The sequence below is a fragment of the Nuphar pumila genome, chromosome 9, assembly GCF_984573655.1.
Source record: "Nuphar pumila chromosome 9, dmNupPumi1.hap1.1, whole genome shotgun sequence".
NCBI lineage: Eukaryota > Viridiplantae > Streptophyta > Magnoliopsida > Nymphaeales > Nymphaeaceae > Nuphar > Nuphar pumila.
The window spans coordinates 102,784,757-102,811,641 of NC_143257.1; the positions used below are offsets into that span (position 1 = coordinate 102,784,757).

Sequence of the window (26,885 nt, forward strand, 5' to 3'; positions counted from 1 at the left end):
CTCCATGTATATAAGTAATAGGCTCACTAGATGTTCTTTCCTCTATGGGAGGATCAGTAGGTTGATAGAAAGGATGGTTGTCTTCATAACATAAACATGAAGTTTTTTCAATTTTAAAACATTTCATATGATGGTTTTAAATCAATTCAATGGAAGTTTAAAAATTTTTAGACTCGACTCCGGGTCGATTATCTTTCAAATGAATTCAAAAGTTATCTTGAAAGCCATGGTATTCTCCATAAAAAATCTTGTCCAAAAACCCCACAATAAAATGGGTTGGCTGAGCGAAAGCATAGGCATATCATTGAAACAACTAGAACCTTGCTCATTTCGCAGAATATTCCAAAAAGACTCTGGGCTGAGGCGACCCTTACATCGGTCTATCTCATAAATAGACTCCCATAAAAAAATTTGAACAAAATTTCCCCATTTGAACGATTGTATAAGAAAAAACCTGATTATAGCAGGTTAAGGGTTTTTCGATGTAAATATTTTTTCCTTACTGATAAAAATGATAAACTCTCCCCAAAGGCCATTCCTTGTGCCTTTCTTGGTTATTCCGAAACTCAAAAGGGTTTTCGATGTTATGATATTAAAAATGCTAAACTATATGTTTCCAGAAATGTAAGTTTTTTGGAAAATCTTAGTGGTTTTGAAAGTCTTGAATCTAATGACGAGAATGTAGACTATTCTTTTCTATTTGATCTTTTAACTGAAGGAGATGATGTTAGTAACGATGAGTCAAATTAGAATGACTCAAGTGATAATGAAATCAGGGAAACCGATCCTGTGTCCTCTCCATTTCATCAACATGTCGATGAGGAACCTCCTAGAGATCCCATCACCTATACTCATAGAGATAGAAACACCTTCAGAAGTGCTCTTGAAAAATATGATGATACTAGTAGAACTGCTCCTCAAAGTGAGGAAAACCTTCGTAGGACCGAAAGACATAAAAAAACTCCTTCTAGGTTGATCTCATATGAATCTTTTTCACCTAAACATAGAGCCTTTCTAAGCGCCATTCATTCTTACATAGAACCTAGAAACTTCAAGAAAGCACGAAAATGTCCCGAATGGATAGCCGCAATGGATAATGAACTCGAAGCTCTGAGAAGCGCTAAGACATGAGAAATTCAAGACCTTCCTAAAGGTAAGAAAGCAATAGGGTGTAGATGGGTATTTAAGGTTAAGACTAAGAGTGATGGGTCCCTCGAGAGATATAAGGCCCGTCTGGTTGCAAAGGGGTATAGTCAAGAATATGAGATTGATTATGAAGAGACCTTTGCCCTGGTGGCTCGAATGGTCACTGTTCGATGTCTTATAACTGTTGCCTCAATCAACAAGTGAAACATCTATCAAATGGATGTTAAGAATGCATTTCTAAACGGAAATCTAAATGAAGAAGTGTATATGGATGCTTCTCCTGGAATGAAGACTCCTAAAGGAAAGGTGCTTCACCTTCGAAAAACACTTTATGGTTTGAAACAAGTGGTATGATAGGTTCAATCAGAGTTACTAGTCGAGGAAGTGGGAGCGGGAAGCGATATGGGAAGCGAGAGCGGGAAGCGAGGTACTTTAAAAAATTTAGGAAGCAGGGAAGCGTGGGACCACTTTGAAGAAAATTATGAACCGTCTCGGAAGCGAACCGGAAGCGAACCAGAAGTGAGGAGGAAGTGGAAAAATGAAAAAATGGGGAAGCGAGGGGGAAGCATGGGGAAGCGCGCTTTCTATAAATGGGAAGCGTGCTTCCCAAAAAAGGGGACGCTTCCCCATGCATTTCGAAAGCGCGATGTTTCGCGCTTTCGAAGTGCGTATCGGGGAAGCACGCTTTCCCTTACTCTTAGGCGCTTCCGGTAACTCTGGGTTCAATTCCGTAATGATAGAAAATGGTTTTTCATCCTGTTTTATTGATACTGCTTTGTTTGTTAGAAAATCCAATGTAGAAATTGTCATCTTAATATTGTATGTGGATGATATGCTCATAACTGGTAGTGACTCTAAAGGGGTTAAGAGCATAAAATCAATTTTAAAGGATAAGTTTGAAATGTTTGATCTGGGTTTTCTGACTTATTTTTTGGGTATTGAAGTTGCATACTCTCATAGAGAGTATTTCTTATCTCAAACTAAACTTGCTTCTGAGATCATTGACAGGTCAGGTATTACAGATGAAAAGGTTTGTGAAACTCCTGCTATAGTAGGAGCTAAAATGAAGATTGATGATGGTGTTCCCCTTTCGGACCCCACTCCATACAGACAACTTGTCGGATCATTGATGTATTTGAGTATCACCAGACCCGATATCTCTCATGCAGTCCATATTGCAAGCCAATTTCAGCATACACCAACATCAGTCCACATGAGTGTCATCTTGCGAGTCGTAAGATACATAAAGGGTACTCTAAATAATGGAGTTTTTCTGTCATCTTCTTTTGATTTAAAATTAATTGCTTATATTAACTCTGATTGAGGAGGTGATCCAAATAACCGTCACTCTACCATTGGTTTTTGTGTGTTCTTAGGAGACTCACTGATTTCGTGGAGATGTAAAAAGCAACAAAAAGTTTCTCTATCCTCGACTGAAGCTAAATATCGTGTCATGACGACTACTACCATGAAAATTGTATGGATTCATCAGTTGCTAGAAGACATGAGGATCATAATAGAAGGGCCCACTAAGCTGTGTTGTGACAACAAAACTGCAATTTATATTGCGAAAAATCACACTTTTCATGAGCGGATTAAGCACATCGAAATGGACTGTCACTATGTTTGTGAGGCTTATCTCAAAGGAGTCATTGACCTTCCATATGTCATGTCAGAATATCAGTTGGCAAATTTCTTCACTAAAGCTTTGTGTGCTCCATGCTTCAACTTCCTTTTTAGCAAACTCTCGGTCATCCTGTCCTAAGTTTGAGGGGGGGTGTTAAATTATGTAATCAACCATGCAATCTAATATATATATTTGATATATATAAGGTAATACATATACATATATGTTAATATATGTATATGTATCTACTTATTATATATATATATCAAATATATATATTTTCGTATTGTTTAGCCGTAGGGGTAGTTTAGTCTTTGTATACACATTCTTTTTGAAATATGTTTTGTAATTATTGTTTTTCTTTTTCTTTTTAATTTATTCTTTTATTTCTTTTTGTAAAAGGTAGGATGTACCTTGGAGGGGCTCACTATCTAGTCGTTGGGCCCCTTCCAACGGTCACATTTGTGACCGTTGGAGGGGCTCCAACGACTAGAAGTGGAGCCCCTCCAAGGCCTCCACCTCCTCTATTTAAAGGGGCTCTCCCCTTGTGTATTCTTAAGGCTTTGGGATTATTGCCCAAGCTTATTTTCTTAATGCTTATGATTCTTGTGTATGCATTTATGCATTTGTGAGTTTGTATTATGCTTTTGTGCACAAGTATCTCAAGAGTTCTTGTTGTGCTTATGTGCACATATTTATTTCAAAGAATATTGTAATCTTGATCCTCGTATCTTGTTGGAGATACTTTTACAATAGCGGCACCGAAGATGGATCCTTTGAATAAGGGTTGAAGAGCTTCCACGATTTGACTTAAGGACAATGCCCCATTATTGGAAGTAGATGGATTCTTTTCTCTTTGTGGTTGAAATGTAGTAGACATAGCTACCTTTGTCTTCCACTTAAGACAAACCGGCTTAATGTGTCCCGGTTCTTTGCAAAAGTGACAAATGATTTTTCCATACTCCCTTACGTGATTCCATCTTTTACTTTGTCCTCTTTCTTCTCTTTGATTTTGATCTTTGTTGAAATGAGGAGGCTTATATGACTTTAAATTGCTTCCGGGTCTTGAGACGACATAAGCACCTTCATTTTCATTTTTGTTTGAAGGTATGGCAAGAATACTTGGGTTTAATTTGCTCATTCCCAAACGAGTCTCCTCTCCACTTAATTTGATAAGAACTTCTTCGAGAGGAGGAGAAGTAAAAGAGGATAGGAGATAAGACCTTATTTGTTCAAATTCGGGCCTAAGCCCATTCAAAAAGTTAAAGAATCGGTCTTCTTCTAATTGTTTGTGGCGAAGTTCAATGGCTTCTCCACTCCACTTAGGTTCGAGTATAGCAAGCTCATCCCAAATGAAAGTCAATTCAGCGAATACTCTCTAATGGTTATTTCGCCTTGTTGGAGAGTCAAATCTCTCTTTTGAATATAATACTTGTGAGATAAATCTCGAGGTATACATCCTCTCAAGATATTCCTACACTTTAGATGTTTTTTTGAATTTTAAAATATTTGCATTGATCCTTGTCTCAACCGAAGAAAAGATCCAAGATAGGATTTTGTAGTTTTTCATCTCCACTCTTCATGTTTTTTGCTATATTCCTCAAGAGCTTTTGTTCTTTCTTCTCGATCAAGAATTTTTATTTTCCCCTTTTCAACCATCGTAATCTTTGGCTCCGGTTCTAGTATTAAACCTTGGATATGACCTCAAAGTCCCTTACCTTTGATGTGTGCTTCCATATTTCCGGCTCAAACATGATAGTTTGACTCATTGAGCTTAAAGCCAAGAGAAAAGTGAGAATATTTTTTCGCCATGGAGAAGTTTATGAGAGAAAAAAAAATTTAAATAATAAAGGCTCTTACCACAAAGGGTCTTCTAAGCTCACTTGAGGAGATGTATTGCACTTAGAAGTGAATTGCAAGAGCTCTCTGCGCCAAGAAGGAAAGATTGAGTGTGCATGCTTTTCGAGGCAACCACCGAAGTATGACAAAACACGAGCTATTCTTATATCGACCTTGCTCTGATACCATGTAAAAATGTCTTTAAAGAGATAATTGTTCACAAAGGCACTAGGTCTTCAATATGCAATGTGTGCACAAAGGCACAAAATGAGAACTTGAAACAAGTGTGCACAAGGGCACAACACATAAATGAGAACACAAATGCTCAAAGGCATACAAAATAAAAGAAATCTTTATTGAGATGAATAGTAGCTTTTGCTAAAAAGCTTAAACAATATAAAGGGGGTTCACCCCTATATATCATACATAAGGAGCAAAGGAAGGGCTCCAAAGTAGACGTTGGAGCCCTTCCAACGGTTAGAAATCTAATCGTTGGAGGGGGTCCCAACGTGTATTTGTGGGGCCCCTCAAAAATGAAAAAGAAAGAAATAAAAAAGAAAAAAGAAAAAAGAAAAAAGAAAAAAGAAAATTACAAACATATTAAAAAAGATGAATATGCGCAAAAGGAAGAGGAAAGACAAAATTACCCTTATCGGGTATTACAAAATGAATACACTTCTTTTATATATATATATATATATACACACATATTTTAACAAGAACTTTCAGACGTGCACATACGCTTACTGAACACTTGGTCTAAAGCGTATCTTTGGGTAAATGTTGGTTGCTATTTCCATTTTGTTTGCAGTGTTTTTTTCTTTTTTCTTTTTAATGTTAGAAACCAAATTTATGTTAAATTTGGAATTTTTAACAGTTGAAGGCAGCAGTTGCATTTGTTATAGCACTGAAAACAGCAGTGTAAGAGAAATATCATTCGAGATATTTCCAATTGTTAAATGGAAGATGATAGTGGGATCGAGCTAAGTTTGGGTCTATCCTTTGGTGGATCTGCTGGAAAAGTCAAGAGTAAAGAAAGTTGCTTGGACCTCAATGCAGAAGGTGGTAAAAGCAAATTGATAGATGCAGATTTCGACTTTTCAGGACATTCAGTGAAACATTTTATTGAAATTCATGATGATAAGCATGGCAATGATATATCACAGGGAACTGATCCAGGATCATGTCAGCAGGAGAACTTTTGGACAGATCTTGGGAAATGCTCTGCCCCAGTCTCAGATACTTCTATAGATGCACATGGAGGTGCTTCACAGTTCATGGGATTTAGAGAATCATGGCTTACTGCTAGCACTAACGTGAAGGTTTTGAACAGGCTGGAAGGAAAAGGTGAAGAGAAGTTGGATCAACATGGCTTCAACGGAGACTTATGGCTGGGGACAGCTGGCAAACGTAAGATGCCATTTGACGAGCTGGAAATTCGAAAGAAACATGAAAAAGAAACCAAATTTGTTGATGCACATGGTCAGAGTGCTGTTGGTGCTTCTTTAGTGAAAAATTTTACTGTTTCTGTGGCAGCAGAAGACATCTCTGCAGCAGAAAATGAGGATTCTGAGGGTGAGGGTTCCACCTCAAGGACTGGCACATCGCTAGGAAGGAGTGGTGTAAAAAAAATTATCAGCATTGGCTCTGATGCTTCAAACCAAAAGGATAAACAAGAATTCCTTGATTCAAGTACAGTAGGCAGCCAAGGCACTGTTCTAAAGCAGACCCTTGCTACAGGGAGTGAATCTAAAATCGGAAATCTTGCATATGGAATTCCATTTTCTCTACAACCTCTCACTGCTGTAACTGTTCCTTATTCATTACCTGGCATGGATCCTAGTTCATCAGTAAATGCTTCTCCATCTGGTTTCCCATGTATGCAATTAACGCCACCTACTACAAACAGTGAAGGTGCCAATGTTCAGCCAATTGCTTCTGGTAACTTTCAGCTTGCTTTTGGTTACTCCGCTGTCCAGCTTCCAGCACTGGACCCAGCTTCTTTGGGAGGGTTTTCTCATTGTCCGCAGTTTTCTGCATTTGGCAACAAGTGCACAGGAGAGGGGGTTGCTAGTGCAGAACATGTTGAAGATGAACCAAGGGCATCATCAGGTTCGCCTCCTTGCTCTGTTTCTCTTATTGTTTGAGATAGCTTGCATGCTATTCCTCCCTGGATTGTGAAGTACTAGTCTTCCAAAACTATTGACACCAATGGTTCATTTATGAATTTTTTGCCATAGTAGGAAATGAGTGATTCAAGAAGCTTTTGGCATCTGCATGTGAATTCGCCAGTGACTAGAGTACTGTGAAAACCTTTACTCTCTGAAGAGAGCTTACCAAGTGTTAAAAGTTTCTGGCTTTTCTTTTACAGCCTCCTAGTCACTTGGGAGCTTGGATCGCAGGCTGAGAAAGACCACTGCAGAACTTTTCATCCTAAATAATGCTTGATACATCATCAAACATCTTATTTCTTGTTGCTTTTATAGTTCTCAAAAGATTGTAGCCAACTCCACAAATGCTCCTTAAATATTTATGTAGCTGCTTCTGTTTGCAGAATGCATATAAATCTGCCTAAATCGTTACAGAATGCATACTTGCTTTCTGCTTCTGTTGTTGCTTCATGATTTTTTTTTTTTATATTTACACGGAGAAACTGCCCCCAGGATCAGAAACCTAGCCGCACTGGCTCTACCTGCCGCAATTACGCTCACTGTCCTGGCAGCGTAAAACTCCGTGGGCTTACCCCCTTGCCCCAGGGAGTCGCCACGCTTTGGCTTGTGCAAGGGATAACACTCATGGGATTTGAACCTAGACTGCCTGCCTAGCGGCCTAGGCCCCATCCCACTATGCCAAACCCCTTTGGGGCTTCATGAATTTTATTTTGATTCTTATATATTTTTTCTTATGTTTGTATAGGATGGAATCAGGTTTTAAAACCCGTGACTTGGAACACGACTCATTCTTTATTGACTCGTGACTCGGCAGGTCAACTCAGTGACTCGGACCGGGTTTTGTTAACTTTTGATTTTAAAAGAAAAACAATATATAATTTGTCTGAAACCATGTTTTTGAGTAAACATAGTCTCCAAATGTCTGTAAGAATATAAAAACAACTGCAAAGAGCTATAGAGGTTTGCTTGAATAATTGAATTTGATATCTATACAAGCACTTTGACTAATTCATGACTTGAATTAGAGGATTTAGTCACCATGAGTTCAGTCTGCTACTACCTAAGGTTCCTAAAATGGCCAATCATATATGCTAGCTTGTTTTAAAACTTTTAATTCCCTCTCTAACAAATCCATAAATGTAAAACAGGGATATATGTGCATATTGAAAGTTTACAGAATGCCCAATATCAACATAAATAAGCAATTTTCTCTCATGTATAAAACTATGCAGGAAATATATTAATGGCACAACTATAAAAAGACTACTAATATTTGAATATGTACAATGCTTGTTCACATAACAAATGGATGATGAAACCCAAATGTGACTTCCCATAGGCACAATTGACCCGCCATATATAGTGAGAATCATTTCTTTAAAATATTTTGCTAGAATAAGTTGATAACATAGGGTGAACAGTAGTTCGAACAACATGGCAATTTTATTCTATGGATTTAAATGCTTTTTTATCTTTAAATGCTTTTTATTTTCTTTTTTATACAAAATCTGGGGGTAACCCTTGTTAAAATATATGTACTTATATATTTCAAAACTGTAATTTGAAACTCAAAAAACAAATTTCAAACATCCCAAAACTCGCCCGAGTCAGGCCGAGTCAAGCCCGAGTCAAGCCCGAGTCAAGCCCGAGTTTTGGCAAACCGAGTTTGCCTTGCCGGGTTGACTCGCTGGAGGGGTGAGCCGAGCCGAGTCAACGAGTTGACTCGGCGAGTTTTAAAACACTGGGATGGATTTGTTCCTGCTCTTGTTAAAGTTAATTATCGGTAACTCAGTATATGTGATTCAGGTATCAATCTTGTCTTAGTGCATGATGACAAACATTAGAGTTCCATTGTTATTTTCCAAGGGGTCTAAACCAGAGTTACCCGAAGCTTCTTAGGTAGGTGGGAAGCTCGCTTCCCGGAAACTCGCTTTGGAAGCGCGATACTCTTCGCTTCCGAAACTTCATGGGAAGCTTGATTCCCCCACGCTTCTTCTATGCTTCTCATACACATGGTCTATGCATACTATATACTTTTCTCACGTTTCTTTTCCTCTTTTTCATGTATTTTCTCTCACACTTTCACTCACTTTCCATGTACTTTCTTTAAATTGGTAACCATCATTGTTAGATTTTAACAAAAATTTAACTCTTTTACAGAAATGATCAATTTTATTTTAGTTTTTATTTGTTTCTTGTTTGATTTCATTGCTTCATTTTTTATTCATATTTCGCTTTTAAATTGAAACTTCGCTTCTCGCTTCGTATAAATTTTAAAATGCCTCGCTTCTCGCTTCCGCTTTCCGTATCTTTTTCCGCTTCCGCTTCCTAGTTTGGCAACCTTGGTCTAAACCTCCCATTTCTCATTGGGTTAAATTAGTTGTTAGGTCCTTGCGGTTATTCTAGTCCGCTTGTATCTAATTTTAATTATTGATATTTGTCCTGGAGAGTAGTGATTTAGTACAAACATTTTCATCTAGTGTTGGAATTGTATTTTCATAATCTTAATTTTGGTGTCATAACATCGAAAATCAAACCAATATGGCTAGTCTTGTCATGCAATCTTCGCTTGCATGTGTTTTTTGTTCTATTGGAAGCAGAACCATGTCTGCGTCCTCTGGGCAGACATAGTGGCAGATTTGCAAAAAAAGAGAGAATAATAAACAAAAGATTATGGCAACTTTCCATCCTAGTGGCTTATTTTGTACTTGTGATATTTCCAACCTTTAAACAGGTGAGAAATCATCCCTATGTTTAACATATACATCTTTCCAATAGCGTTCTCATTTTCATGGCTTAATAAGAAGGCCATCATAGACTTTCAAGTCATCTTCATAGTAGCTATGGGACATCCTTAGCATCATAATGGTTAATCAGATACATATCTATTTTCAATACTGGTCACATCCCTTTTTCCTAATCCCTTTTCACCTGGAACAAAAAGAATGGACTTGTTGCAAGCCTTTAGAAGCAACTTAAAAGAATGTGGCTGGCACCTTAACCAGCATTATAGTTTGTGCCATATGTAACATGGACACTTCTAACAGGGCAGTGCACGTGTCTCACCTGCACCGATGCAGATGCAACACTTGGATGTGGCTTCTTTTGTGTCAGTGAAGTCAACCGCATTGAGGTCCATTTCTGTCTGAAAGTGGTTTGTTAACCTAACCAACTCCAGTTTTATCTATATTGCACACACACACATACAGGGTTAATATTTGGTGCTATTGAAGGCACAAAACTATTGAGCATAAATCGCCGTCTCTTCATATTTCTTGATTTTTTTTGGTTAATCAAAACTTATGGAGGTGATCTACAAGGTTTGTTTAGTAGAAAATGAGTTTTTGAATAATGTGATTGTGACATGTAAGCAAAGTTTTTACGGGCATAAGAATGAGCGGCAATGCACTAAAAATTTCACGACTCAAAAAAATCATTATTTTTAGATCGAATTAACATGATCCAATGTTTAATCCTTAGCAAGCAAACATTGCTGAACTCATCAATGTAGTCAAATTGAGTTGATAAAGCTTGAACCCATGATTTCCAGCTCAATAGTTCCATGCCTTCAATAGCACCAAATATTAACCCATATATATGTATATATTTATGTATATATATTAGGGTCACCTAGGGATGCATACGAGCCGGGTTCGAGCCGAGCTTGGGCGGGCTCGGCCTAGCTCGAGAAGAAAACTGGAGCTCGAGCAAAGCTCGACTCGGCTCGATCTGAACACATTTATAAAAAAAATGTAAAGTTTTTTTTTAAATGTGTCAAAAACACTTTTTGAAACAAACATAAGAGTGGGATTTGAACCCAGGCCACTTTCGAAAGAGTCCAAAAACTAATCCACTAAGGTAACACCTGTTTTAGTATCATGTAAAGAAAAATGATATACATATATAAAATCTAATTTCTTTATATAACTATGTGAACCGAGCTTAATCGGGTTTATTGAGCCTAACCGAGTTGGACTATCTGTTCAAGCTCGGCTCGTTTTTGTGTACCGAGCCTAAACCTTTGTTCAAGCTCGACTCATTTATTTTTTGAACGAGCTCGAGCCATGATAAGCTAGCTCGGCTCGTTGTGCATCCCTAGTGTCACTGATATCACTGATGTTTCAGAAATATCACTATAATATCATGATATTTTTGGGAAAAACTCACTTTTTAATATTTTAGTTTAAACTACGTTTTCTATTTTTTTGTTTTTTTTATATTTACAAATTTTTAAACCTTATTTCTTTATATTTTTGCAAGAAACGTTATGCAAGACCATTATTTTCTTATCTTTTTTCTTATTATTTATATTCTCTTCAATATTTTCCAACTTTTTTGGAATTTTCTCTGAGAAATACCCTAGGTGAAAAAATACCTTGAACGATACAGGGGACTATGATATATATATATATATATATATAGTCACTACAATGTGAGAACTAATGTGCGGACCACGATTTTCATGGATTTTTTGGTCTTCTCTAGAATCTAATTGTACGAATGTGATCTACATACTTGGTTTTATAAGGACCTGCTCTTGAATCATCTGTTTTTTTATGCATAAATGAGATTTTTTAAGGCTTTAAAATCAATAACTCATAATCTTCATAAATATTCAAGCATTTAAAAATCACATTTTTTCATCTAAAATACATGATCCAATGGTTGATTTCTAGCAAACTCACCATGCCAAGCACATCCACATGGTTGGATTTGCAAAAAAAGTGTTGAAAATGCCCATATTTCTAGTTCTCATATTCTAGTGACTCTCTCTCTCTATGTATATAATAATAATAATAATAATAATAATAATAATATGGGAACACCTACTCCCACGTACTATAAATCATAGTTGTAGGTTGCATCTTCTCAATAAGACTTTATAGATGTACTCAACGTAGTTTATTTGATAGGAATCATGCTTTAAGGATCAAAATTGTATACAATATTCTAGGCGTAGTGATTCTAAATGTCTATGTGCACTTAAAAGATATGCTGATAGTGAAAACCAGATGAAAATACAAACTAGAAGGTCATATAGAGTCTCAAAACTCTCTAGAAATTTGTGTCTTATGACTCTTTTTCACCTAAATACCAAGCCTACATTGTATTAATACATTCTTATATAGAACCCTTGACCTATGCTCGCAAAAGAACACTCTGAATGGGTAGAAGCCATGGGGGTAGAGTTAAAAGCTTTAGAAAGAGCCAATAGTCATTTTCCAAGAAAATAAACTTATAGGATATAGATGAGCGTATAAGGTAAAAACCAAGAGTGATAAAACTCTTAAAAGATACAAAACCATATTAGTTGCCAAGGGTTATTCTCAAGAATATGATATAGATTATGAAGAAACTTTTGTCTCAGTTGTTAGGATGACCACATTTAGGACCTTAGTAGCCCTATTCTTTGTGAGAAGATGACTCATGTATGACATGGACATTAAGAATACATTTTTTAATGAAAATTTGGTTAAAGAAGTTTATATGGAAGCACCACCTGATATAACTATTCCTAAAGGAAAAACTCTTTGTTTGGATAAAGACTGTTATGGTCTTAAATAAGTACCAAAGACTTGGTGTGGTATATTTAGTCAAGTTATGCATGATATTGAATTTTAATCTTATCTGACTGACACAACTTTATTGGTTAAGATTTCTAATGCAGGTATTATTATTCTTCTCTTCTATGTGGACGACATGATCATCACCGAAGGAGACATAAGGGGAGTTGAACACATTAAAAAACTTTTTAAGAATTGACTTAGGTTTTTTAAAATATTTTCTTGGAAATGAAGTAGCTTATTCTTCTAGAGGTTATCTATTGACTCAATCTAAATTTACTGTAGATATTATTGACAGGTCTGGAATCTCAAATGATAAGAAAACTGACACTCCCGAGGTTGTCAATGTTAAGATTGATGATGGAGAGACACTTAAAAATTCAACGTCGTACAACTTATCGAGACACTTTCTTATATTTCAATTACAAGATCTGATATAGCGCATGCAGTTCACACAACCAGCCAATTTCAGCATGCTCCCACTTCTATTAATATGGGAGCAATTTTGCGTATTATTTGATATATTAAAAGAAAGAAATTTGATAAGCTATTTAATGAAAGTCATGCTCAGGATCTTGGAGACTTTTCCATTCCTTTTCATGAGATGAATCGTGACTTCATGCGCAAGATTCAAAAGAAAGAAATTGCAGAGGCTTTGAAGAAAATGAAATCAAGAAGGGCAGTTGGCCCAGATGGTATACCTATCGAGGCTTGAAAATGCTTGGGAGAGAAAGGTTTAGAATGGTTAACAAATCTTTTTAACAAGATTTGACGGACAAATAAGATGCCTAATGAGTGGAGGAAGAGTACTTTGGTGCCTCTATATAAAAATAAGGGTGATATACAAGATTGCACAAACTATCGTGGTATAAAACTCATGAGTCATACTATAAAACTTTGGGAGAGGGTGATTGAGTCTAGGTTGAGGAAGGTTGTCATGATATCGGAGAATCAATTTGGTTTTATGCCTGGAAGATCTACTATGGAAGCTATACATCTTCTTAGACAACTTATTGAGAGAAATAGAGAGAGGAACAAAGATTTGCATATGGTTTTTATTGATTTGGAGAAGGCATACGATAGAGTACCTAGGGACGTTCTCTGGTGGACAATGATGAAGAAAGGTGTTTCTCTCAAGTACATTAGTATAATTAAAGATATGTATGAAGGAGTAGTAACCAATGTCCGCACTTGTGGAGGGGTGACAACCAATTTTCCTATAACGGTTGGGTTACATCAAGGATCTGCTTTAAGCCCTTTCCTATTTGCTATAGTGATGGATGAGCTTACGAGATCAATTCAAGAAAATGTACCGTGGTGTATGTTGTTTGCTGATGATATTGTTTTGATTGATGAGTCTAGAGTTGGGGTTAATGCTAAGTTAGAATTATGGAGACAGACATTGGATGCAAGAGGTTTTAAGTTGAGTAGGAGTAAGACAGAATACATGGAATGTCGATTTAGTAAGCAACAAAATAGAGATGGGAGTGTAGTGAAGCTTGGTGAGCAAGAAATATCGGTGGATGATTCTTTCAAATATTTGGGATCTATCATTCAAAAGTTTGGAGAGATTGATGGAGATGTAAATCATAGGATAAAGGTTGGGTGGATGAAATGGAAGAGTGCAACTGGAGTGTTGTGCGATCGTAGAATGCCATTGCGATTGAAGGGAAAGTTTTATAGGACGACTATTAGGCCCGCTTTACTATATGGTACGGAATGTTGGGCTGCCAAGAGACATCATATTCAAAAAATGAGTGTAGCTGAGATGCGTATGTTGAGATGGATGTGTGGAAATACAATAAAAGATAAGATTCGGAACGAGGAGATACGTAAGAAGGTAGGCGTTGCACCCATTGAAAATAAGATGAGAGAGAATCGTTTACGGTGGTTTGGACATATTCGACGTAGGCCTAATGATGCTCCAGTTAGAAGGATGGAGAAATGGGAAAATATATTAGTTAAAAGAGGTCGGGGTAGGCCTAGGAAGACATGGATGGAGGTGATAGGAAAGGATATGAATGCTTTGAACCTCACCGAGGACATGGCATTGGATAGAAATGAATGGAGGAGAAGGATTCATGTGGAAGACCCAGAATGATTTTCTTTGTTGGTTCATATCGCCGACCCCAATTGTTTTGGGATGAAGGCGTAGTTGTAGTTATTGTATTTGATATATTAAAACTTTAATTTATCAAAGCCTTTTTCGTATCTACTTCTTCATCATTAGATTTAACTGCTTATGCTGATGGTGACTGAGGAGGTGATTCCAACAACTGACACTCAACCACGGGTTTTTGTGTTGTTTTAGGTGAATCGTTGATCTCATAGCGGTGTAAGTAGAAGTAAAAGGTTTCTCTCTCTTTGACTAAAGCAGAATACCGAGCCAAAACTATAACCACTATGAAGGCTAAAACTACAACCACTATGAAGGTGATCTAGTTAAGGAGATTGCTGGTTGATATGGGAGTTCAAATTAAATGGGCATCACGACTGTATTGTGACAACAAAAGTTTCAACTAAATTGCGAGCAACCGGACCTTTCACGAGCGTACTAAACATATGGAGATGGATTGCCACTATGTACGAGAGGAGTATCTACATAGTACTATCGATCTTTCCTATATTACCTCATAATACCAGTTGGTGAATTTCTTCACCAAACCTCTCATTGTTTTTAGATTTCACTTTCTCCTAGACAAACTTTCGGTTATTCAACCGTAAGTTTGAGGGAGAGTGTTAAATTGTATATATATATATATATATTGTAACTAGGTTACTTTCTTTCTTTTTAGTTCTATTTGAACTAGTCCATACAAAGTTGACTAGTCCAAAAGAGATGTTGGAGCAGGTCTAGAGCCGTTGGACCAGTCCCAATGTCTCTATGGAGCTCCCATGATGTGCATAAATAGGGATGAAACCCCTCATAACCCAATGTTTCTTGCATGTGTTAAACATTAATAAAATTATTATTTTTATATTTTGTAAGCCTTTCTTGTGTACCCCTTTGTGGGTTTTGTGAGTGAGTTTGTTTGTCGCTCTTTGTGTGTCCATTTTTGTGATTTGGTGGACCTTGTGACTATTGAAGTGTCCACTTTGGTGATTTGGTGGACTTTGGTGGATAATCTCATTTCCTTTCACTCCATCTTAGTTCTTTCATGCTTTTTGTTTACTTTTCCCAGTGTTCATCTGGCTTTAACTCTCTTTATGGTTTATCCCACACTAACTAAATCTGCTCCCATTGGATTTTGGTTGAGCTGCTTAAATTGAATAGTTCAATTGATGTGAGAGAATATTATTGTCACATGGACTATTACATTGGATTGAACCAAATTCTCATTTTTAGAATAAACAATCTTTAAGGTTCTGCTTCGCTATGAAGTAGTGTAACGTAATATCTGTAAGCAAAGTCATTGTGGGCTCATTTGTTGTGCAGAGTTGATAATCTTATGTGGGTTATTGTTGGATTTTTCTTCTTGAAATGACAAGTGCTTTGTTTTGTTTCCTTTTGGTGGTTATTTCTTTGCTTCACTATTGTAATCTTAATGAAAAACAAAGCATCAGCTGGCATTTCATTGTACTTTTCCCCTGCAGGTGGCTTGCTTCATGGCTCATCTGAAGTTTCTAGTTACGAAGGGAAAGCACCAGATCTTGCCAAGAATTCAGGCAAGCGTCCACTGCCAGAAATAGTGGGTATGTCTTCCTCTTTTCTGAATGAGGGCATCATTAAAGGTGATAAGCCTAGGGAACCTGCTGAACCTCCACTTTTGGAAGGTTTTCTTCATGAAATGCCTGGTATTAGGCCAGGTATTGCTGCTGCCATTAATTTTGGGGGTAATGGTTCATACCCAGATCTTCCATGGGTTTCAACAGCTGGTTCCAGTCCGAATGGGAAGACCATTTCAGGGGTTGCTTACAAGTATGACAAGAAACAGATTAGAATAGTTTGTGCATGCCATGGCATTCATATGTCTCCTGATGAGTTTGTGCAGCATGCAACTGCTGACACGCCAAACCAAGAAGGCAACATTGGATTGTCCTCAGTTCCTACCGGCAATCCAGCAGCATCAACCAAAAGCTGATTCCTCTCTTTGTTAGTGCTGTTGTTGGATTATGTAGGTATCTATATCTGTGGCCTTATGCTTTGATGCTGAAATTCTAAAATTTTGCATTTTATTGCGTCCTTTTTTTGCTACTATTCTTGTCCATTATTATTGCTGACCATTTCTTTAGCTGCAAGCTTCTTATTATTAATGACATATTGCATTGTAATATCCTTTTCATTATGATATATGTGGAAATAGCGTTTTTAGTCGAATATTAATTTGAACTAGGTTTCTTTCCTCCATATCATTTTTACCAGGGTCATGTTGAGGATGTATTTATAGTGAGAGCTGGAAAAAAAAAAAAAGCTTTTTGCCTGTAGATACAATGTACGCGGATGTGGATATTTCCAAGTGTATATGCTTGCAAACACTTTGATCTGCAAATGAGGCTTATAGATCTAAAAGAAGTAGATGAGTGGAACACAACTGGTATCTGTACATGAACTGAAATGATCCAACTCTTGCAGAAAATCCTTCATAGCTGTTAAACTGTTTTTCGGGTCTTAAGGGTGGTCTTATGAGCAAAGGTGCATGTTTCTTTTCGGCCCGTTTGTTGTACTCATGATCGGAGAAAGCGGATGGCCTATTTTGGTACAGGGGGCATTTGCTACCATGTGCAAAACGACTTCTCACATGGTAGGCCTCAGGAAACAATGCATTTCTTATGAAAGTGCCTTCGTACCTCTGTCGTGTGGAAGCATTTTTTATTTTTCCACCCGCCCATTCAATTTTTCGAAATGTGTGCCCTTTCACTGCCGGTCCCAAGCCCGGATAAAGGAGGAGGGTTGCGGTAGGCCTGTGACAGCCAGCATAAAAACTTTGTCATATCCTATGAAAATGAACCAATATGAGAATTTCGTTGGGGCGTTCCCTACTGAGCGACGCGCTGTACTCTCTAGGCCCGGAGGCAGTGATAAATGTGCAAGGGTTGCTAGGTCGTCGCCCAGAAGCGACGCGTCACACCGGCGCCCGGGTGTGGTGTCAAATAGGCAAGGGTTCCCTCACTTTGTTGGACGGGTGGGGGTAAAGAAGTTAGTCCAAGACCATAAAATTAGGTTAGCCACTTGGAACATAGGGTCTTTAAATGGTAAGTTGGTAGAGTTAGTAGATGTTATGTGTAGGAGAAAGATTGATATTTTATGTCTTCAAGAGACCAAATGGGTAGGTGAGAAAGCTAAAGTGATAGAACCTTGGGGATATAAGATTTGGTATACATGAATAAATAGGAATAGGAATGGAGTAGGGATTGTTATGAGTCGTCAGTTTATAGATAATGTAGTTGAGGTCCGTAGGAAGGGTGATAGAATTTTACTTATTAAATTAGTATTAGGTACGGATATTATTAATATTATTAGTGTTTATGCACCTCAAGTAGGTTTAGATGATTCCATTAAGCATCAATTTTGGGAAGATTTAGATGGAGTAGTACAAGAGACATCTTATGGAGAAAAGCTTTTCATCGGCGGTGACCTTAATGGACATGTAGGCATTAGTAGGGATGGATTTGAGAATATTCATGGAGGCTATGGTATAGGAGAAAGAAATGAAAGTGGAGAAAGGATTTTAGATTTTTGTTTGTCCTATGATATGATCTTAGCAAACACCTGGTTTAGGAAGAGGGAGTCTCACCTAGTAACATTTAAAAGTGGGGTTAATACGAGTCAGATAGATTTTTTCCTACTTAGAAAGAGAGATAGGGGTTGTTGCATCGATTGTAAGGTTATACCAGGAGAAAGTGTAGCTACACAACATAGAGTCTTAATTTTAGATCTTAGAATTAGACAATGCCGCAAAAGGGATAGACATAGGATAGATCCTAGAATTAAGTGGTGGGCACTGAAAGGAGCTAAACAAGGAATGTTTGTAGAGCAGGTAGTTAAGGAAGTTGATTGGTGTCTCGAGGAGGATTCAGAATCAATGTGGAATAAGATAGCGGGTGGTATGAGAAAAGTAGCTAAGGAGGTATTGGGTGAGTCTAAAGGCGGTGCACCACTAGGTAAGGATACATCATGGTGGAATGAGGATGTCAAATTAGCTATTAAGGTTAAAAGAGAGTGTTATAGAAATCTAAGTAAGAGTCGTGATAATGAGAATTTGGAGAAGTATATGATAGCAAAGAAGGAAGCTAAAAAAGTTGTTCGAAACGCGAGGGCTAAGGTATATAAGGAGGTTTATGACAAGTTGGATACCAAAGAAGGCGAGAAGGATATTTATAGGCTTGCAAAGATGAGAGATAGGAAATTGAAGGATTTGGGTATGGTTAGATGTATCAAAGATGAAACGCAAAGGGTTTTAGTCAAAGATGAGGAGATTAAGGAGAGATGGAAAGATTATTTTGATAAGCTATTTAATGATAGTCATGCTCAAGATCTTGGAGACTTCTCCATTCCTTTTCATGAGATAAATCGTGACTTCATGCGCAAGATTCAAAAGAAAGAAATTGCAGAGGCTTTGAAGAAAATGAAATCAAGAAGGGCAGTTGGCGCAGATGGTATACCTATCGAGGCTTGGAAATGCTTGGGAGAGAAAGGTTTAGAATGGTTGACAAATCTTTTTAACTTGATTTGGCGAACAAATAAGATGCCTAATGAGTGGAGGAAGAGTACTTTGGTGCCTTTATATAAGAATAAGGGTGATATACAAGATTGCACAAACTATCGTGGTATAAAACTCATGAGTCATACTATGAAACTTTGGGAGAGGGTGATTGAGTCTAGGTTGAGGAAGGTTGTCATGATATCGGAGAATCAATTTGGTTTTATGCCTGGAAGATCAACTATGGAAGCTATACATCTTCTTAAACAACTTATTGAAAGATATAGAGAGAGGAACACAGATTTGCATATGGTTGTTATTGATTTAGAGAAGGCATACGATAGAGTACCTAGGGACGTTCTCTGGTGGACAATGATGAAGAAAGGTGTTTCTCTCAAGTACATTAGTATAATTAAAGATATGTATGAAGGAGTAGTAACCAATGTCCGCACTTGTGGAGGGGTGTCAACCAATTTTCCGATAACGGTTGGGTTACATCAAGGATCTGCTTTAAGCCCTTTCCTATTTGCGATAGTGATGGATGAGCTTACGAGATCAATTCAAGAAAATGTACCGTGGTGTATGTTGTTTGCTGATGATATTGTTTTGATTGATGAGTCTAGAGCTGGGGTTAATGCTAAGTTAGAATTATGGAGACAGACATTGGAAGCTAGAGTTTTTAAGTTGAGTAAGAGTAAGACTGAATATATGGAATGTCGGTTTAGTAAGCAACGAAGTAGTGATGTGAGTGTAGTGAAGCTTGGTGAGCAAGATATACCGGTGAATGATTATTTCAAATATTTGGGATCCATCATTCAAAAGTATGGAGAAATTGATGGAGATGTAAATCATAGGATAAAGGTTGGGTGGATGAAATGGAAAAGTGCTACTGGAGTGCTGTGCGATCGTAGAATGCCATTGCGGTTGAAGGGAAAGTTTTATAGGACGACTATTAGACCCGCTTTACTATATGGTACGGAATGTTGGGCTGCCAAGAGACATCATATTCAAAAAATGAGTGTAGCTGAGATGCGGATGCTTAGATGGATGTGTGGAAATACAATAAAAGATAAGATTCGGAACGAAGAGATACGTAAGAAGGTAGGTGTTGCACCCATTGAAAATAAGATGCGAGAGAATCGTTTACGGTGGTTTGGACATATTCGGCGAAGGCCTAATGATGCTCCAGTTAGAAGGTTGGAGAAATGGGAAAATATATTAGTTAAAAGAGGTCGGGGTAGGCCTAGGAAGACTTGGATGGAGATGATAGGAAAGGATATGAATGCTTTGAACCTCACCGAGGACATGGCGTTGGATAGAAATGATTGGAGGAAAAGGATTCATGTGGAAGACCCAAAATGAATTTCTTTTTTGGTTCATATCGCTGACCCCAATTGTTTTGGGATGAAGGCGTAGTTGTTGTTGTTGTTGTTGTTGTTGTGCCCTTTCATATGAATGCGCTTCCCCCTCTCTTGAAACAAATGGGCCGTTTGGAAATTTTTTGAAGACAATTTTATTCAATGTTTTTTTACCAACCTAAATGTATATGGGATAAGCAAAATAGAAAATCTTTTCTTGGAAAGGACATGACAATTTGTTGGAGAGAAAAGTGCGACCACAAGTGGCTGGACATTTTCTCTGAAAAGAGCATGTTTTTTCAGACAATTTTTTAGAAGTTTTCCCATGTTTGCTAGGTTTTTCTTTTTTGTTTTGTTTTGAGAAAAATTAAATATTATTCAGATTTGGTGATGAGAAATCACCATAGAGAGATCAATATGGAGTTTACACTAGAAAGCAACAAACCAACACAATTAATAGCCAGCCCAATCGAGAAGGGCTGATAAAAGAAATATCCTCCCCAGGCCACTTCATTGTTGCAAAACTGCGGAATGCTCAAAGTGTTCAGTAGAAGTAGGTCAGACCTGTTACTACTGAATACTCGATTATTGCGCTCAATCCAAATGTTCCACCATGCTGAAAATAGCCAGCAGCAGCAGATGAACCTCCGTTTCTCCCCCCTTGGCAATGATGGACCACTCATCTATAGGAATTTGATCACTTGCACTTCCAGGATACAGATATTGAGCTCGGCACGGAAGGCTGTGTAATGGGCAAAGAGGTGTGCGATAGATTCATTTGTCGCTGCGAGCATATAGCAGTAGCTTGCTAATTGAATACCTTTTGACCGTAGGTGAGACTGGGTGTTAACTTGGATACGAGCCACACGAAAGCCCTGGCTCTCAGAGACGTGTCAAAGTCCCAGATGGTACGCCGTGAAAATGGGCAGGGGCCAGCAGGGCTAAAAGCCTGCACGAAGGAGGCAACCATGAAGGTACCGTTACTATATACACCCAAAAAGAGTCCGGGAATGAAGTTCCGGATCTTTTTGGGAGCTGGTTTTGGCAGCGGCGACAGGGGATTCGCAGAATCCCCATCATTGGGAGGGAGGACGGCTACCATGGCGGAGTTGGGAGGGGGGCGGCACATTAAAAAAATGACGTGTTTCAAAAATATCCTAGCGAGGATGTTGCCAAATCAGTCGATTTCGGCACCTCTCTCGCTGCCCTTTCCAACTACGGCTCCCAAACAGAGCCTAAATGACGGCCTTGGATGATCAACAGTAGGAGAGACAGTTCCTGCTGTTGGGAACTATTAACTAGTCTTGTGAGACGGATGGCCCATCCGTTATCTTCATTTCAGCTTTCGTGAACAGAACAGTGTTTATATTTTGCTTCAATAAAACAAAACACATTCTAAGCCGCCATAGAAGTTGATCCCCTCCAAACATTCAAAAGAAAGATCGTGAGAAAAATTTGCATTTCTTTTGGTTTTTTTCCATAATCATCTACAACTTACGGGTGATGGGCAAAAACATCCGTGCCTTACTGCATTTGATAAAAAAGTCCCTAGCTTTTCATTAACCACCCCAAAACACCCTTCAGGTCAACTCCTCTAAGTTGACCTAAGGGAATCCTCAAGGACTATTTTGGGAAAAGTGAAGTGAAGAGGCAGGGGTAGATTTGTGTATCAATCATAAGATAGAGACGATTACAAAAAGACCTGTTTCATTGGTTAGCCATTTTTGGCTGAGAATTAGAATCCAACACACAAAAACAGATCTTATCCCCCGTCATACGATGTCATAGGGTCTATGTTGATGTTAGCTGTCCAACTGATGCTTCTAGACAGCTTAATGGAGTCCACATCCAGGTGAAGATGTAAACTAATCCTAGTCATTGGTTGGATGGCTAGAATTGAATGTAGAATGAATCCCCTCATGCGTCAGATGAGATTCTGTCCGGGAAACACACTTATTTGCATTCAGCTATGAAATTATGATACGGCATTCAGGCCAAGTATGCATGCATACGTTTAATGCTTCTTTTGGGGTTGGGGGGAGATCCTTAAGTACTAAAAATAAGGAACCCTAGATTGCGAGAGAGAGAGAGTCATGTGATTTTTAAGGATTATTAATAAATAAATAAATTAACTTTATCTTCATGTTAGAAATGTGTTTCTATTTTTTAATTTTCATTTAGTTGTGTTTTACATACTCAATTACTCATTTCTGAATAACAAGGGGTAAAATTAGTATTTTCAAAACTATTTCAGATATTTAACGATCAATTATATTACTTTTAATAAAAAACATGTTTTAGGAGGTTTGTAAAAGATTGGTATGATATCATTGAATTTTGGAATTTACTAGATGAATTTAGCCGGTTAAAAATCTTAATTTTTAACCAATGAGCATTTTGGTCATTTTAATAAAAAGTACCATTTAAAATATTTAATCTATCATTAGAACTATTTATTTTAGTGAATTATGACTCATCAATGTGTTATCAAAGTGTTTTGAACCTAACTAGATGTATTTTGATAGTTTCGAAAAAGGGCATTTTGGTCTTTAATAATTAAAAAATATTTTAATTGAATAAATTATGATTTTTGAAAGTACCAAAACTATAAACTATTTGGTATTAGTATAACTATTTGGCATTAGGGAGTAAAAGTTTATTTTGAATATATATATATATATATGGATTTTAAAATAGACCCAAATGGATCGACCTGAACATAAAATTATGGGTTTTAAACAACTAAACAAATATTACATTTAATTCTAAACAGAATTTTTAAACAAATATTGTTTAAATATAAACTTTATATGTTGTATTAATTTTGAGTTTTTAGTTTAGGAATCAATTTTTTTTGTTTTTTTTGGGGCTATTTGGATCCAAAATGGATCCAAATAGGAGCTGTTTGGATTAGCACACAAAAGGAGAAAGGGAAAAGACTGGGTCTTACATACGGCACACAACTTCTCCCTCTTTGTTTTCCCTCTTTATTTGCAACCCCAACCGAAAAACCCCCTTTGCTCTAGCCGACACCCTTCTCTCTCTGTGTGTGTGTGTGTGTGTGTGTGAGAGCTATTGCCGCTCACCTCCCTATTCTGGCAGTGGAACCCTCGCCGTTGCAACTTGAATAAATTTTTGGTTCATAAGACATGGGAACAAGGAGTTATAAAATTTTAAGGTAGCCAAATTATTCAGGTCAAGACATAGGAAAACAAGTTAGGGTTCAGGCATGCAAGGTTGTAAAAATTTGTTCTCTATACTGGAGACTCAGTTAGCTCTGAAATTTGGAGGGTAGACTACGGACAAACACTCTAAAGTACCTTAGGTCCAAAAATCATGATTAGACTCTTCACAGTTTGGGCTAGGGTTTTTTTTGAAGTCTGATGGTCTTATGGGATTGCAAAAATTCGGTAAACTTAACTGGGTTGCCATGAGTTCAAACTAGGTTGGGTGATGAGGAAAGGAGATTCAGACCTACTCATATAATAGGGACCAAGTGAGAAACATCTCAAGAAGGTTGAACTCACTGAATGAGGTCAACTTTACCAGAGGAGGTTGGGGACAACTGGATCACACTAGCACTACAAGCTTGGCAACATGTAGACTTGGCTGAAACTTGGGCAACACCCAAAGACCCAATCAAAGCTTCACATGACCTATAAGAAGTCAAGTAACCAGAGAAAAAAAGAGAGTAGAGGGTGAAATTTAGAAAGAGATAGAGAGAGAGAGAGAAACGTGAAATGGAGAGAAATATGGAGAACTATCAAATTTTCATTCATACTGGAAAAGAGAAATACATGGTCTTTATATAGGCATAGGAGGACCTCATTAATCCATTTCACAAGTTTCATAAAATATTAAAATTCTCCTAATCTTGGTTAAGCCTACTTGGACTCCAAGTTGACTAGGCTATTTTAAAAATCCTGACATCTAGAAATAGCCAACTCCTTATTACCACTTTTCCATTCTTAGTACCTTCATAACCATCCTTCAAAAGGGTTTCACGCCCCCCTCTAACTTACATAAAAATAGGAGGATTCCCCATACATGGGCCCCACCAAGCCCAGCTGCACTAGCCGATTGGGTCCTTGGAACCAGGTCTACCTGATCCGTAACATTCCCTCCTCCTTGAGTTTTGCCTAATTTACTAAGCAAGAATCTAAGATAATGCTTTTGGAGGTTATAATCAAACCCCTAAGTTGGTGCTTCTTCATCACTGGTTACAACAAAAAGAATATTCAATTTTGCTTTCTTTATTCATTGAGATAAGGCATCAGTAACACGATTTTTTAGACCCTTCTTGCATTGGAGTTCAAAATTGTAACCCATAATTTTGGTGACCCATTTTTTTTGAAGCGGGGTCGAGACACATTGTTCCATGAGATACTTAAGGCTCTTATGGTCGGTACATACCACAAAGTGCCTCACAAGTAAATATGGTCTCCATTTCTCAAGCACCAATATGATGGCAAACCTTTTCTTCTCATACGTTGACAAGGTCTTGGCACAGTTGGTGAGACTTTTACTTATGAAAGCCAATGGATGACCTTGCATCAAGACTGCACCAATTTTGATGTCATACGCATCGGTCTCCACAATGAACTCCTTGAAAAATTCTGATAAGGCTAGCACGAGAACCTTGCACAAGACTCACTTGAGATTTTTTAAAGCGAGTTTAGACCCTTATAACAATGCAATTGCATTCTTTTTTAATATTGATATTAAGGGGACAATAATAATGACATAGTTTCTTACAAACCTTTGATAATACCCAATAAATCCAAGGAATCTTCTTAAGGCTTTGATGGATGCAAGCTTAGACCAAGAGAACATGACTTCGATCTTCTCGAAATCTGTGCTTACACCTTGTTAATCGATAATATGGTCAAGGTAGGATATTCTAGGGTCTAGGGGTATGGAGCCATGAGCTCAACCCGTATGTCATCCCTAAGTCCTCCTACGAATGCGCCTATCAAGGCAATTTCAGACCAATCTTCACACATGGTATATGTCTTTGAATTATGCTTGATATTCTTGAATGAACCTCTTTTGTTTGATATATTTCAATTTTACATTATTATTCACGTAAGTTAAGGTTCCAAACCTCCTTAGAAGTTCTCTTTCAGACTTGAACCAGGTAGGCATCCCATGGCGTTGCTCATACCATTGGTACCACCTTAAAGCCTCACTATCGAGGTGAACTATAGCAAATCCTAATTGTTTTTATAGATCACAATTTATCTTACAAAATACTATTTGGTCTTATACATCCAGTTTTGTGGGTTTTTTTGTGAAAGTGGAAAAAAGGATTTCTTGATTTTTTTTGGTTAATCAAAACTTATGGAGGTGATCTACAAGGTTTGTTTAGTAGAAAATGAGTTTTTGAATAATGTGATTGTGACATGTAAGCAAAGTTTTTACGAGCATAAGAATGAGCGGCAATGCACTAAAAATTTCACGACTCAAAAAAATCATTATTTTTAGATCGAATTAACATGATCCAATGTTTAATCCTTAGCAAGCAAACATTGCTGAACTCATCAATGTAGTCAAATTGAGTTGATAAAGCTTGAACCCATGATTTCCAGCTCAATAGTTCCATGCCTTCAATAGCACCAAATATTAACCCATATATATGTATATATTTATGTATATATATTAGGGTCACCTAGGGATGCATACGAGCCGGGTTCGAGCCGAGCTTGGGCGGGCTCGGCCTAGCTCGAGAAGAAAACTGGAGCTCGAGCAAAGCTCGACTCGGCTCGATCTGAACACATTTATAAAAAAAATGTAAAGTTTTTTTTTAAATGTGTCAAAAACACTTTTTGAAACAAACATAAGAGTGGGATTTGAACCCAGGCCACTTTCGAAAGAGTCCAAAAACTAATCCACTAAGGTAACACCTGTTTTAGTATCATGTAAAGAAAAATGATATACATATATAAAATCTAATTTCTTTATATAACTATGTGAACCGAGCTTAATCGGGTTTATTGAGCCTAACCGAGTTGGACTATCTGTTCAAGCTCGGCTCGTTTTTGTGTACCGAGCCTAAACCTTTGTTCAAGCTCGACTCATTTATTTTTTGAACGAGCTCGAGCCATGCTAAGCTAGCTCGGCTCGTTGTGCATCCCTAGTGTCACTGATATCACTGATGTTTCAGAAATATCACTATAATATCATGATATTTTTGGGAAAAACTCACTTTTTAATATTTTAGTTTAAACTACGTTTTCTATTTTTTTGTTTTTTTTATATTTACAAATTTTTAAACCTTATTTCTTTATATTTTTGCAAGAAACGTTATGCAAGACCATTATTTTCTTATCTTTTTTCTTATTATTTATATTCTCTTCAATATTTTCCAACTTTTTTGGAATTTTCTCTGAGAAATACCCTAGGTGAAAAAATACCTTGAACGATACAGGGGACTATGATATATATATATATATATATAGTCACTACAATGTGAGAACTAATGTGCGGACCACGATTTTCATGGATTTTTTGGTCTTCTCTAGAATCTAATTGTACGAATG

General features: G+C 37.4%; 1 protein-coding gene across 2 annotated transcripts in view; it reads left to right on the plus strand.

The window, feature by feature from the left end:
- LOC149828770 (ninja-family protein 4-like) overlaps positions 1 to 16,665 on the plus strand; it is a 78,336-nt gene extending 61,671 nt beyond the window's left edge. The window contains exons 2-4 of one of the 2 annotated variants that reach the window (XM_090017717.1): positions 5,490 to 6,724; positions 15,942 to 16,040; positions 16,340 to 16,665. In XM_090017717.1, coding sequence (XP_089873843.1) covers positions 5,572 to 6,724; positions 15,942 to 16,040; positions 16,340 to 16,353 — 1,266 coding nt within the window. In that variant the 5' untranslated portion in view covers positions 5,490 to 5,571 and the 3' untranslated portion in view covers positions 16,354 to 16,665. Of the gene's footprint in view, positions 1 to 5,489; positions 6,725 to 15,941 lie in introns of both variants that reach the window. The other variant, XM_090017716.1, reaches the window with a different exon arrangement.
- Positions 16,666 to 26,885: the final 10,220 nt, after the last annotated feature.